The sequence below is a fragment of the Poecilia reticulata genome, chromosome 1, assembly GCF_904066995.2.
Source record: "Poecilia reticulata chromosome 1, P_reticulata-male-v2, whole genome shotgun sequence".
In the NCBI taxonomy this organism is placed as follows: domain Eukaryota; kingdom Metazoa; phylum Chordata; class Actinopteri; order Cyprinodontiformes; family Poeciliidae; genus Poecilia; species Poecilia reticulata.
In genome coordinates this window covers 31,531,872-31,546,876 of record NC_088830.1, presented here as the reverse complement: position 1 = coordinate 31,546,876, position 15,005 = coordinate 31,531,872, and the positions used below count along the sequence as shown (strand labels likewise).

Here is a 15,005-nt window from a genome sequence, read left to right as displayed (position 1 = left end):
GAAGCCGCGGCGCAGATAAAAAGGCCGGCCTCTCCTGGGAGCCGAGCGCTGTTTTGATGTTGTGTGATAAAGTAGAGGCACAAAGCAAAGAACGGGGGAATCTAACAGTAGCACTATATATTCTCTATCTATCAGATTCAGGTTTTTCTCCTGCTCAGGACGTGTCCAAAGTTTTTCTTATGGCAGCTGATTCTCTAAAGCCACACTGGGAGGAAAACGGGACAAAATGAGAATTAATTAAAGGATTTCTAAAGCAGCTTTCCTCCGACGTCGCAGGAGTTTTCTCACATGTTTGTTCTCAAATGAGGGGGGAAATTATGTGCAGTAACTACTTACATTTTCTTGAGTCATTTTTTCTTAAAACTACTTTTAGGAGTATTTTTACTTTTACTTGAGTGATTTTACTATAAAGTATTTCTACTCTTAATTGAGTAAAATTTCTGTCTTATTTACCCACTGAATGAAAAACATGTTTTGTTAAAGTTTAATAAGTTTTGAAAGAAACTAACTTGGAAAAATTTTCTTTCTGAATTTAGTTATTTTTTTGTTACTTATATGAATTATTGTCATTTTCGTCCATAAAATACCTAAATTTTCACTTAACTTTATATTTTTACTGCCTGATATAATTTTAAAAATGAAGTCAAAATCTATTAACTTTATACAAAACACTTTTATTTACTTTTATTTGATTCATTTCTTGCACGGCTACTTTATTACTTGAGTAAAAATATGTCGCAGTGCTACTGTTGTATAGGTTTTGGTTTCTCTGCTCACCTCCTTTATTTGTCTCCTTGCTGTAAAATCTACTGAACATGGTTTGTTCTCAGGATTTATTCATCTGGCTCCAGTTCACATCAAATGTCAACTTAACGAACTTTACAAGACAAACTGGTCCAGATTTAATCCAGATCAATTAACTTTTCAGGAGCTTGTTTAAGTCAATAATTTATTAACATTGGTGGAAAAACTGCTAGTTATAAGTGAAATAATTTACTAGTGGAACAAGACATTTTTTCCACTTACATAAGTTAAAATTTCTTGTTCCACTGGCTGATTATTTCACTTACAACTACATTTGTTAACTCTATTTTAAGCTGTTTGCATGAGGCTGTCAGGAACATAAAGGAGTTTTCATGAATGTTTTTGACCGTCATGAAAAGTCATTTCAGTGCAACTTTCCATGTGAAGCGTCATTATTAACCGAGGCGTCATGACAACAGTGGTTAACGTTTAGGAAGACGGCTTCCTGTTTCTACACATCCCATCAAATAAAACGATGCCGAACATTTTTAACAATATTACTGACGTAAGACAAACTGCCATCGCTCTGAAAAGTTACCTCTGAGTTAGTTTTGTCTTATTTCAAGTGTGTTGAAGGTATTTGCAGTAGAAACTAGAGCAAATAGTTTTTTCCTCAGTGTGTAATTTGTCTAAGCATTCAGATCTAGCACCTGCTGGGTTTTCTGTTGTGCCGTTTAACAAATAAAGCATTTAATCCGCATCAGTCTTCATTTGTCCTGTCTGCTACATCGCAGGCAGCCATCCATTGTTTTCTGCTTAAGTATGTATAATTCCTCCTCAGTCTGGGGTGCCGAGCCCCTCAAAGCACCTCTCCACCTTGACTAACTTTTCCAAGCGCTCATTAGCAGACTGGCTGAAGTTTGCAGGCTATGAAGCGGGCTGGCAGATTACCCCCCGTAAAGTAGCACACCTCAGGTAATCACGCTAATGAATTCAACATTCCTTCCTCCATTTCCCCTCACTTACCTTCTCCCTTTCTTCCAGCGTGGCAGGGCGAGGAGCTCAAAGTGCCAAACAACCAGAGTGTTTGTTTGCATAACATTAGAGCTGCATGCTCGCACACACTGGCAGGGGCCCCGGCTGCAGAACTGACTGGAGGCTTCGGCGAACGCAGGTGGAGCAGGCCGGGCATCACTGGGACCAATTAGAGCAGAGCACAGGTATATTAGCATGTTTGAGTGGAGTGGGGATCCGCGGACCTTACGAAACACACACCAACACGTTATCGCAGCCTGCCGTGTGTTAGCCGTGCGTCTCTGGTGCCACAGCGAGCATATGCCTGTGACAAACGACCCCTTGCTTCCTGTCAGGGTGAGGAGCTTTTTTATCTACCACATTCTGCAAATATTACAGAAACATATAAACACTCAGAGATGAATGGAAATAAGAGAATATGTGGAAATGCAGCCACCAAATGAAAACGGATGTTGTTGCCAGGTAATCTTCCTAGAAAACATTAAATCTTCACTTTGACAATGAAAACAGGCAAATATGGTATAATTACTGACATCCAAGTCAGAAACACTTAATTGATCCCACAGAAAGATTAAAGACATGTACTTGGTCTAGTTTCTACTTGGTCCAGTAGAAACTAGACCAAGTAAATTTGGTGAAGTTTCTACTGCAAAAGTTCACTAGAAATAAAACTGAATTTTAAGTAACTTTCCAGGAAGTTGTAGGAACCTGTTTTAAGTCAACAATTCCTTAATATTGATGAAAAAGTATTTGTTCCACTGGCAGATAATTTCGTAACGAGACATTTTTCCCACGTTGTAACTGAAGTGATCAGCCGGTGAAGCTAGCACGTTTTCATCAACACTAAAGAATCACATTGACTTAAATAAGCTCAAATTTCCTGCTGACATTTTTCACCTGCAAGATTTTGTGTTTTCACTGTTTGTGCACAATCGAACAGCAGCTACAGTCAAATAATCTCTCATTCATTTGGCTCAGACACGGAGAGAAAAAAATGAGCCCAGCAGCTAAAACCTGCAGGATTAACCCTTCATGAGCTGGTGTTGATTTACTAACGACGCCTTCTGGAGCTCCGGCGGTCCGGCTGTTGGCTCTGCTGCCGTCGTTTTGGTTTTTCATCCCCGATTTCAAGAACCCAGTTGCTTCATCATCCTTAGAAAAATCCAACGGTTTGTTTAAAAACAACTGATTTGCTGTACAAAGTTATGAATTATTCATATTGATTTGTGTTTTATGCTTAATGTTTTTAGTTTTGGACATTAAAAGATGATGAATTTTTCCATTTGAGGAAGAGCAGAAAATAAATGTGGCAAAGGAGCAAAGAGACGAATCTTTTCTTTTTTATTTACGAAGAAGTTAATTAAAGTTCATCACCTGTATGTCAAACTGTTGGGGATTTAATTTTATTGTTTTATTGAATTAAAATGGGACAAATTCAAACTTTAGGCCTAAATAATAGAGGTGGGCGGATCAATATAAAATATGGAGAAGTTATCGGTATCAGATCAATACTGGCATGAGATCAAAACTTTAAACTTCTTTCTGAAAATTGTATTTTATTTTTGTATTGAAGTTTGTAAACTCAACTATAAAAAAGATTTATTTAGAAAACAAGACAAATAATTTTTAGTTTTTCTATTTTTTTCATCCTGTTTTTAAAGTTCATCTAAATTCTGTCCTGGATTTGATCAAAATAATTCAAACCGCAAATATGCCTAAAGTTCAGAAGTTTGATTATGTTTCATACCACAATTTACTAAATATCAAATTTAAAATTCATTTATTGTTCGGTTTTCTGCAGAAGAAGAAAACGTCGCTTTGAGTTTCGAATCCTTTTAATAATTATTCCTGTGAAAATGGTCAAACAAATGGCTGGAAATGAATCCAAAGTTAAAAACTTTGGAGGAACTTTTGATGAAGCTCACTTTGTCAGGCTTCCAGGAAGGAAAGTGCATTTTAGAAAACTAACTCTGGCTCTCAGCGCAGAGCTGCTTCAGTTTGAATTGATCAAAAAACGCTCGTCTGTCAGATGTCTGAAGCAGGAAATGTGGGAAATAAAAAGGCAGACCTCCCAATCACCACTTCATCTGTCAAACATGAGTCGGGTGTTTCCACCGGAGGAACCGGCACAAAGTCATCTATTGATTATTTTATCACTGACAGAAGAAACATTGTGTCTGTTCTGAATCCTCCAAATTTATCAAAACTCCATGGATGACGGCTTTGGTTCAGCTTGGATCCTCCAGCGACTCCGTCAAGCATCACCGCACCGCAACCCAAAAGGTCACGGCTGGAGTGGCAGCAGGACGGGCCCGGACCGGCACCGCCGACCGTGTTAAAAGGCTTCAGAATCACCTGAAGGTTCCGCTTCGGCTCTGAGTTATGAGGCAACGTCACGATTTGTTGCTGGCAACCCCAGAAGGTTGATAAATATTTAACACGCCTGAAGCTGAGCAGCAGGTTCGGATCAAGCAACGCGATTATTTCTGCTGAATGCAGAACCGAGACGGAACCCAATCAGAACCGACCTTCAAACGGAACAAAAATGGTGTCAAAACGTTTGTGCAGCTATGATTTTAAAGGGGTAGAATTATGTAAATGTAACTTATTTTTTAGCTTTAAATTATGTTATAATGTTTTTCCCTCATCAAAAAGCAAACTTGGAGCGTTGCTTTGATTCTTTCATGCATGTTTGAGAAATCCTTCAATCTCCATGGCAACCATTGAGCTGAGCAAAACACCTGCGTGGACCAAGCTCCTCCTTCAAGGCGCAGCTCCTCCTCAGATACTGTTAGAGATGATTTCATGAAGCTTCTTAAAGAGACGGAGGCCCAATTTCAAGTCAGATTTCTTTTGACTCATATTTGAGTTTTTTTCCCCTTTAAGGGTGTAAATAAATGTTCCCAGAGATCATTAAAGATCAACCTGCCCCAGTACATTTACAAAATCAAACCAATTTATTATCAATCAACTGTGCAACAAAAAATTAGCTGCTCATAGCATAATTAATTTATATCAATTTTGCTGAAATGTATATAAAAATATAAAAACTGTTTCTAAGCAGACTTCAGTGTGAAGTTTAATTAAATAATTTAATGGATGAAATTTTGTTCATCCATTTTGAACAAATTGTATTCTTCAGACTTAAATTACTTTAACGTAAAGAGTGAAAATAATACAGAAATGTGTGCTCATTCAACTAATTTTGTGAAATTATTTGGTTTAAATTACAATATTAACTCATAATTGAGTTGGCAGTTAAATCACCTTGATGAACTTTAATTTCTGAGTTAAAACCACAACTATTTTAGTTTTTACTTGCATCTTCAAAGTTTAATCATCTTCAGATGTTTTGCAGTGCAGCAACAGGAAACTCCTGTTTTATGATTTTTTTAATTTTTTTTTTACCTGAACAGGTTCAAGTTGACTCAACAGATTGGAAATCCTTTCATTTGACATTAAAGTTTAAGTTTAAAGTTTGTCTGATTTCTCCTGAATTAAACTGGTCCAACTGCTGCTGCTTTCATTTGAATTGTTAGTTTCTGCGGGTTTGGTTGTGTAGATGAATGTTGACAGTTTGAACTGATCGGTTTTTATGTGGCTCATATGTGCAACATCATATTTCACCACCAGATGGAGCCAAAGCATTAGGAGCCGCTGCTCTGACTGGACAGACGACAGACGACGGAAACCAGACTTTCAAAATAAAACCAATCATTTTAAAGCTTTTAAAACAAACATCTATTTTCTTTATTTTCTGTTGGTGTTTAGACAAAACTCCACAAGGTGGCGCTATTGACAAATGTTTCTCATTTTTCCAGGTTATTCACCAAATTGCTGCAGACACTAAAATTAATATTAATAAAACGTAATAATTTGATCATTAGTTTTATATTGTGGAGCAAAATTTTAAAATTAATAATTTTTTGCTCTTAGTTTGTTTCTCATGTTAATTTCAGCAGAAATTAGTTACATTTTTAACATTTATTATTATAAATTGTATTTTAACAAAACTACATTTCTACATAAGATTCCAATTTTAAACTGGAAAATACTATGTTAAAAAAATAAATGAAAAGATTGTTTAAATCTTATATAAATATTTCCAAATAAACTGAAGGATTTTTAAAACATTATTTAGGTTGTATTGTGTTCCATTACATATTTTACACTGAGGTCATAATACAAACCCTTCACTGTGCTTTCTTTAAATATTTTATTTTATTTCTGGTTCTCTACATATTTTTCCAGATGTTTTCCAAACAGCCACTTTGAACAGATGGAGAAAGTATAGAGAGGCAGTATCTTACCAAATGACTCGTCAACATTTCTGAAAGGTTGTAAACACGACTTCCTCCAAAACATCATTTCTATAAACTCTATAAGTTTCTTTTTTCATGCTAAATGTTCTGAACTGGTTTTGTTATCGAGCTGCATATGGAAGATCTCCATCAGATGGCGCCACCATCGTTAAAAACCTGCAGAAAACCATTTCTGAGCAAAGTACTTTGCAGAAAAACATATTTGACTTTTTTCTTTTTATTTGTAAAACATCTTTGTAAATAAAACGGGAAAAGATGCCGCTCAGGTTTTTATTTTAATTAATCTTCCTGTTCCTGAGTTAAATGTGACATTTTTTCTGTTGATATAATAATTAATCATTTATGTGTCAAACTCGAGGCCTGTGGGCCAAAACCAGGCCGCCAGATGTTTTTATGCGGCCATTTAGACTCTAAAACCTTCAAGATTAAAGTTTTGTTTTTAAAGACTTTTATCATTCAAATAATCTATTTTGTCTGTATGATACCAGATTACCTGAAGGTGAAATAAAATATTTAATTCAAACATGTAAAATGTCTAAGAAAATATGTAATCATTAAGTGTGTATATATATATATATATATATATATATATATATATATATATATATATATATATATATATATATATTACAATAATCAAACATAAAAACCCAAACTTCTGCATCCAGTTTAAAATGGAATAGAAACAGACAAAGCTTGTTTAGTCCAAATATTTCCTACATTACACGTATTTTCACATCTAGTTTTGTCATTTTCTGCTCTTTCCAAATAAAGTTATGCAATTAATTTATTATTATGCAGCCTACGCCATACAAGGTGAAAATATATTTAATATGTAATTTGAAGAGAATATAGAGAGAGGTATTTATTTAAGTTATATGTTAGTAAGTAGTTTTATAAACCAGCTCTTTAGAGATATTGTTGTTCTTGTTTTTGCCCAAAATGATTTTGACTTTAACATATTAAATGAGCCACTTGCTGCAGATTTCTGATGTAGAAGAAAATGATTCTGTCTCAATACGGCTGAAGATAAAAGTGCAGCACATTAAAGCTGCAGTATCTTTTATTTAAAAATATATATATTTTACATATTTGTTTAAATTTCATTATATTGTGACAGTATGAGACAGATCATCTGCTTTCTCCCAGTGCAAACTAGAAACAACCAATCAGAACCAGGAGGTGGATATTAATGCTGTCAATCAATCCTGTGTGGTGCTGCTCATCCTTCCCCCTTCAGCTCTGTGCTGCGCTGCAGCTAGCAGAGCCTGTTGTGAATGTTCAGGCTAGAGGCCTTTCCACCAATCATGGCGGATTCCTGTAACAGAAAGTTTTTTTCTCCTCCATCAGCACATTTAGCAGCGAGTACGTGGGGATGATTGACAGCCTAAGACCCTCCTCCTGATTGTTTTTGCATTTCTTCAGACACAATAGCAGCTCAGGAGATTGATCTTTTAACAGATGATTATATTGTCACAACATAGAGAGTTTTAATAAATATGTAAAACAATATTCTTTATAAAAGTTCAATACTGCAGCAGTTCTCAGTGACTTTCTGATAAACATAACCTAACATTTAAATGTTACGTACGTAACATTTAAATGACTAAATAAAGCGACATTTAAATATAGTTAAGCTGCGGTGAAGTTTTCATTGTGAATGTTTCCCTCCTGCAGCGGACTGTCGCTGTCCATGGTGCTGCAGCTGAGACTGCATCAGCAGTCATCATCTGGAGGCTCCCATTGGCCTCCCAGTAGAACCAGCTGGTGTTTCCCTGCCTCATGCTGGTCATTACAGTTCTCGCTCCCAGTCTGGAGTTCTGGTGCCGCTCGGTTCCGACCCTGCTGCCGCTTTAAAGCGAGCATGCTCCGACGTCAGCTCCGTCTCCAGACATGTGGCTTCAGCATCCAATGGGCTGATCGGGGCTTTACTCAGCCTCTCCCACACAGGAGATCCCTGAGGAGAAGACCAGCGTAGACCGGGGTTCGCCACGACTCACGCAGCCCTCACGCAACCCGCCAGATCCGGTTCGGAGCCAGCAGATTCCCGTCCTCAGAGCAGATTCCCGACCAGAACCATCGCGTTGCAGTCATGTCTGTGGCGGGACTGAAGAAGCAATTCCACAAAGCCACTCAGGTAAGAGGACAAGACGTCCTGTGCGTGCGCTGCGGGTCCAACTGGGCGTGCGGTGCGGGATTTACTGGATCAATCCGCCGGCGTGCTGCAGCATTGCGCCAAAAACAGTCATTCATCTCTGCTGTTCCCGCTCACTCCGCTGCTGGTTCGGGGACATTCCGCTGGTCGTGATCCCGGTTCGGTGCGTCAGATGGTGCTTTCAGGGACGTCAGTTCCTCCCGGTACCCTTCAGATGACATTCCGCCCAGAAAAACCTCCGGAGCTGCGGCTCCCGGCAGCGGCGGGAAGGTGTTCCCTGCGGCCAACCACAGCGGGAACTCCGGGAATGTTACGCAATCAGAAAGTGCGCCTTCACGGAAATCCGCTGCTGCGCCCCTGCGGATGCGCGACGTGACCCCTGCGCCCTCTAAACGCGCAGCATCCTCGTTATTCCGCTGTTATTAGATAACAAGGTGGCTTCCTTCAGTCTGCCACTGCTCAGAAATGTTGAGCCACCTCTAGCTTCCATAGATCTAGACTAGATCTGCAGTCTTCCTGAGCATCTTTTAAAGTTTTCTTTTCTTTGGATTATTTTTTTTACTCTTTTTGACGCAGATTAAAGTGTCAAGTCTAAAAATAAACTATAATTTGGTAGTAATTAGTTAGTAGCCTGGTCGTTGCTTTCTTATGCAATGCTGCTCATTTCTAATCTCCCTTCACTGCTCCATCTGGGATTCCTCCCATTCACTTGGATTATTGCCAGAAGATTTTCAACTGGGCCAATCAGCAAACAGAAGTTGTGAAAGATGCTGCTGCTTTTTTGCAATGTTTTGTAGTCTGCCTGTAGTTTCAACATTGGCAGTGGAGGAAATGAACAAAGCCATTCACTCCATGTTGGTTAGCATTAGCATTAGCGTCTTGGTCGACTAGGCTCTTCTGTCTACGCAGTGAAGGACGGTTGTTTGCAGCGCAGGAAATTTCCGGTAAGCTTCATAGCGTTGAACTGCCGCATATGTTAGCAGTTGGCTAATAGCTGAGTATGCAGACTCAGGCTTGGTGCTGATATGTTCTCTTTATTGATTTTGTTTGATTTTTTGCGAGTGTTTTTCATGTTGTTTTACGTCTTGACTTTTATTCTTTGATTTGTCTTGTTTTTATGCAGCACTTTGGGCAAAAACATGTGAAGTTCCACAATAATTTGCTCCAAAGGTTCTCATTGATTTTCCTCTCGTTGATTTTCCTTTAGTTCAAATTTAAACTATAACTTTGGAAGTAGAGCTACAGGCTATGGTGGCCGGGATCCTGCGTGTCCAAAGTCCGACCGGTCTGAATCAAATGAATTGTTCATTAGCAGAACCTGATGCCATGCTGAGAAAGTAATTCAGCTGCTGGATTCAGCTGGGCTGAAAACAACTCTCACATTTTTCCCTCAGTCTTCATTTTTCCCTGGTGATTCTTAACTTTTCAGTTAGAATTTGCTAAATAGAAAAATATTTCTATCTGCTAAATGTCTAAAAGTTAGCAGGAACATTTTTTTTTTGAGATTTTGATGGTAACTTTCCTTTTATATTCAGAAGTTTGCATATGCAAACTTATGTTATTAAATATGTTATGCATATTGCATTTGCATAACAAATGTATACATTTGTTCAGTGTTGGAGGTAATTGTCTTTTAAACTTTATGCTCTTGCTAAGTTTTTCTGGCAATTAAGCAAAAACGCAACTTCCTACTTCACAAAATTGAACAAAAATGGAGAAGCATCAGATTTAGTGGTTGTAGGTTTTCTCTCTCTTGTCTTGTGTAAAAGACTCATTTCTCCTGCTAACGTTAGACTCATGTTTATGTTTAGGTTGTATTTACCCAGAATGCCCTGCACTTTAGTGCGTCCTGCTTTTGGAAAAGTCACTTCAAACCTGGACTGGATTATGCTGCACTGATTGCAGAATATTTAAAAACGGGTTTTTGATTTGTGAAACTTCTATGAAATTTGCATTATTTGGCATTTTTATACATTTTAGCTTTCTGTTTTCACTTATTTTTAATATCTTCACTGTAATGTGGTTCAGATTTTTTTAAAGTGCTAATATACCCCTTAATTTAAGTTTCACAAATCAAATAAAGTTTTCCCAAGTCACACATTTGGATTTAAATATTCTGCAATCCGTCTAGTCCAGATTAGAAGCCTAACCTCGTCGTCGCACTTTAGTCATTTCCTGAATCAGAAGCAAACTTCAGCTTCATGGTTGAAGTGAACTCTGCTGCGGTTCGAATGCCAAAGCAGGAAGTGGACTACAGCGCAGGGAATTCTGGGTAAGTGCAACCAAAACAAACACATTTGTGTGAGAAACGGCTCTGTAATCTTTCACCAAAGATGAAACAGAAATCCTCCAGACACTAAAATTCAGCGCTACTCCATTTTTGTTTACTTTTTGTAAAGAAGGAAGTTGTGGTCAGCGTCTTCTTCAGAGGTTTTCATGTTGTTTCCTTCAGTGGTTCTCGGTGCAGCGCCCCCACAGGAGATCAGGGGAACAGGTTTTTCAAAGCGTTAGGTTGGTTCAATGCAGTGCAGTGAAAAAACGAACTGCAGCAGCTGAAAATCTAACAAATGTTGCAACTTTGGTCCCATTCAAACCGAGTCCACCGGACTATCAGGTGTAAAAACAGACCAAGATTTTTAGGCGGACCAGACATCACAAGCTACTTCTGCCATGAGAGTGAGACTTTTACATTTGTTTTGGTTGTATTTACCCAGAATGCCCTGCACTGTAGTTCATTTCCTGCTTTTAGAGCGGCTTGCGGTCCACTTGGCGTTCACATATGCATTCGAACTGCTCCAGAGTTCACTTCAATAAAACTGAGCGAGGTTTGTCGGTGGAGCAAGTTTATCTTTTTGGTCTACATCAGAGTTTGATTGCGGATTCACACCTCCCCAAACAAACCGGACCGTCTACAAACGGACTGGGCTTCAATTAAAGTGGACTAAACTGGGCCGGTGTGAATTCACCGTGAATTAAGGCAGGGCAGTTTGACGTCTTGGAAGGAAAATGGAGCAAAAAAAAAAAAGCGATTTAAGACTTTTGCACAGCTGACCAGCGTGTCGGCCCTCCTCTAGTAGATCTTAGTGGCAGTGGCAGATCTTTCCTTGCGGCGGTGATCCGTTTCCCGGGAGGTTCTGATTCGGTCCTGGTGAGTCAGAGCGGCGCTGACGGTCGGCTTCGGGCCGACACGAGCCAAACGCCTCCCGGCTGAGTCACACACACTCCTCTGCTTTAGCACGTTTACAAATGGCCGCCTGCTCCATCCCGGCTGAGCGGCTCAACCTGAAGCTGGAAGATCTCTCCACTGATGACAACTCGTCTTCCTCTGTGTTCAGATTCTTTCTCTTCTGAGTCTTCAGGGATTCAGCTGCACTACCTGAGGAAAAAACGGCTCCAGACTGAAGCTGTGAAACATTTCTCAGAAGGTTTTGTTGTGCTGAAGCCTAAAATAAGGAGCAGAAATAAATCCAAACATTTGCAAATTGCTGTCAAGTAATTTCTCACTGTGAACAAAGAGCTGGTTGTGGAAACCGGAGGAGGCGTCAGATAGCAGCACAGATTGTGTTAATGGTCGCCTGGTGGAGCGTCCTGTCAGCCCCTGCAGATGTTTCTCTGCAGCTTCATGGTGAAATCTGCTTCTGTCTGGTAGATTTAGTGCAGTTATTTGGCTCGGAGAGAGCAGCGTTCTGTATTTTCTCTTTGGTTTCTCCTGCAATCTGCTCCTCAAATGTTACCCACCCCCATTCAGCACACACACACACACACACACACACACACACACACACACACACACACACACCCGACAGCAGAATGCTCTCCTCAGCCTGGCAGTCCAAGGACACATTCAGCTGCAGCTTTTTCTTGAAAATGTTTTCCAGAATCCAACATGGTGGAATTAGGATTCTAATATTCTGATCCTCCAAACGGATTTCTGCTGGAAACTTTTCTGAGCAGCACAAACATGCAGGACAAATAAGTTTTTAGGTGCTTTAGTCATTTTCTCATCATAATAGGGCCGTGCTATGAAAATTTTATTTCGAGAATAAAGTCGTAGTATTGCGGTACAACAACATATTAACCATTTTAAATAGGAAAAAAGGTGGAGGACATTTCTGCCAAAAATCTCAAATTTTGAGTTTCAAAATGAAACATTTTCAACTTTTCAAACTCTTAAATTTCATTCTTTAACCGTCAGATAGTTTTATTCTACCCATTCAGCTTTCCAGTGTTTCAGGAACCTTTTTAGAAATGTGGATTGTGGACGCTAACGTTAGCTTTAGCATCTGTGCTGCTGCTACTCGTTTAGCATTCGGATGCTATTTTAGACCAGCATCGCTTTGCTAACCTTTTTATATATAAAAAAAATGCAACAGAATTTTTAGAGTTGATGTAATTAATCGATCATACTCCGTTTATTAAAGTCCCGGTTCTGTTTACATCTCCTCCCAGTCTTGTGTATTTCTGTTTTGAACATCATTCTTGGCAGCAAGTTGGCTCCATATGGCTGCATGTTTTCCTCTTCATTACCGACCGTTGTCTTTAAGAGATTAAATGATTGCACCAGACTCATTGATTTGGTGATTTACTGTTAATTCAAAACGAATCTCTACTCATTGTGATCTGGTTTCACTGCAAAAACACAAAATCTTAGTCTTAGTCTAGCAGAAATAAGAAAAGTGAACTCAGGAACTTTCAGCAGGATTTAAGATCTTGTTTTAATTAATTAATTCCTTCATATTGACAAAAAAGTTCTAGTTCCATTGATAGATATAAAAATGTTTCCCATGTTATAAGTGAAATAATCTGCCAACGGAGCTGGCACATTTTCATCAACATGAATTAATTATTAGCTAATTTATCTTGCTAAAAGGTTATCTATAAGTTAGTTTTGTCTTATTCAACTGCATTATTTCCACTTGAAACTAGACCAGAAGTATTTGGTCTGATTTAGAGTTTTTGCAGTGTAGCTGTGCTTCCTGTCAGGACCAGAGTATTTATGTAGCTGGTTTTTTATGTGACCCTGAGGAACCAAATGAGCCGCCGGGACTCGGCTGCTACCTGTGGGAGTGTGATTGGCTGCTGGGACACACACCTGTCTGCAGACGTGAAGCATCAGGGAGCAGAAAGCAGGTTTTTATTCCTGTGAAGAGCTCCTGCTGCAGTAATCTTATGTTTTCAACTGAGCCAAGGTTTGACACAAGCTTTCCCTTGATGTGCTCTGAAAACTAAAATCAGCAGCTTTTTAATTCCTCAGCTCCTTTTATTCTGACCCTTAAAAGCAAATCAGCTAAAATCTCTCCTTCGATATGTAAATCTTGGTTGATGGAGCCTGTTTTCCCATTGATTTGTGGGGAAAGCGGTTTCTGTTGGACATGTGGATGGCTGTGTGTCCATGCGACCCCCGGGGCGGCGGCGGGGTCCCTGGATGTGGCCGAGGCCTGCAGGGCTTCGGCAGATTGCGAGTGTGTGACTCATCCAGACTGGATCCTTACTGGGGCCACTGCAGTGCAGAGTGGAACGCATCCAGCTGGGAGATAACAGATGGGGCGGGAAGGACCGAAAGAGCGTCGCTACGAGCCGAGAAGTGAGATAAGGAGAAGATGAGAAGCAGGCAGGAGCAGGTAGGAAGGATTTAAAGAGCGAGGGGATCAGAGGATCTCCAGGGATTTACGCTCCTGCACAACCTTCCAGAAATCTCTCTGCTGCTGTAGAACGCTTTAAAATCACGAGTTCTCCAACTCGTGAATTATTACATTATTCCTAAAATATAACTCAGAATGTTGCAATGAAGACTAACACTGCAGAAACACAGAATTTTACCAAGTATTTTAGTTTCTAGTGCAAATATCTGAGCAACAGTTGAAACAAAACAAAACTAACTTACGTCTGCAAGATATGTGAGCTTGTTTTAACTCCTTAATATCGATGGAAAAAGTTCTAGTTATAAGCGGAACTAATCTTTCATCAATATTAAGGAATCATCAACTTAAAGTTGCAGTATGTAACTTTTACAAAAACATGTCTTCTTCAACGTTTATTAAAAAACTCGTCATTCTGTCATGAGAGATAATCTGTGAAAAGAAATCACTCCACATCTTGAACTGCCATCTGAAGAAAGGCTTCGCTTCCAGTCAAAAGCAACCAATCAGAGCCAGGAGAAGGGTCTCAGCGCTGTCAATCACCCTCATGTAGTTGCTGCTAAATGTGCTAACGGCTAACTGGAGTAGGTACTGGGAGCACTGGGAGAAAGCAGAGGAGATCGATCTATTCACAGATTCTGTCTTATACTCATAATGACAACTAACAAATACATATAAAACATTTTTACTGCAGTTTCCTATTTCTCGCTGAAAAGTTACTCTTAAGTTGGTTTTGTCTTATTTCAAGTGCATTCAGGTGTTTGCAGTAGGAACTAGACCAAACATTCTTGATTTTATGTTTTTGCAGTGCACTTTTTTGATTTTAGACTCATCCATCACATTATTGGAGGATTACGCATTTTTTACATATTTCCATCCCAACACTGAGAAAGTTAGAAAAATGGTCAAACTGGGAACTTGGAAGCAAATTATGGGCTAAAGTTTGAAAAAGTAAGTTTACAGATTCTTAAACCACCAAGTCAACGAAGTGAAAGCTGTTTTCTGCAAACTGCAGCAGTCAGGATGGGTCCAACTGCAGCACTGCAGTAAAACTACACTGGATGGGCTCCAGCAGAAGAGCTGCAGGACTGAGCTCCCCCAATCAGTCAG

General features: G+C 39.3%; 1 protein-coding gene across 4 annotated transcripts in view; it reads left to right on the top strand.

Moving 5' to 3' along the window:
- Positions 1 to 7,948: 7,948 nt before the first annotated feature.
- Positions 7,949 to 15,005, top strand: part of sh3gl2a (SH3 domain containing GRB2 like 2a, endophilin A1) — a 39,545-nt gene continuing 32,488 nt past the window's right edge. Inside the window, exon 1 of one of the 4 annotated variants that reach the window (XR_014089231.1) lies at positions 7,949 to 8,238. Coding sequence is in view for 2 of the 4 variants with exons in the window: in XM_017305353.2 (XP_017160842.1) it covers positions 8,194 to 8,238 (45 nt within the window). In the remaining 2 variants the exon portion in view is untranslated. Of the gene's footprint in view, positions 8,239 to 8,901; positions 9,201 to 15,005 lie in introns of those variants that run through there. The other 3 variants (XM_017305353.2, XM_008422889.3, XR_014089232.1) reach the window with 3 other exon arrangements.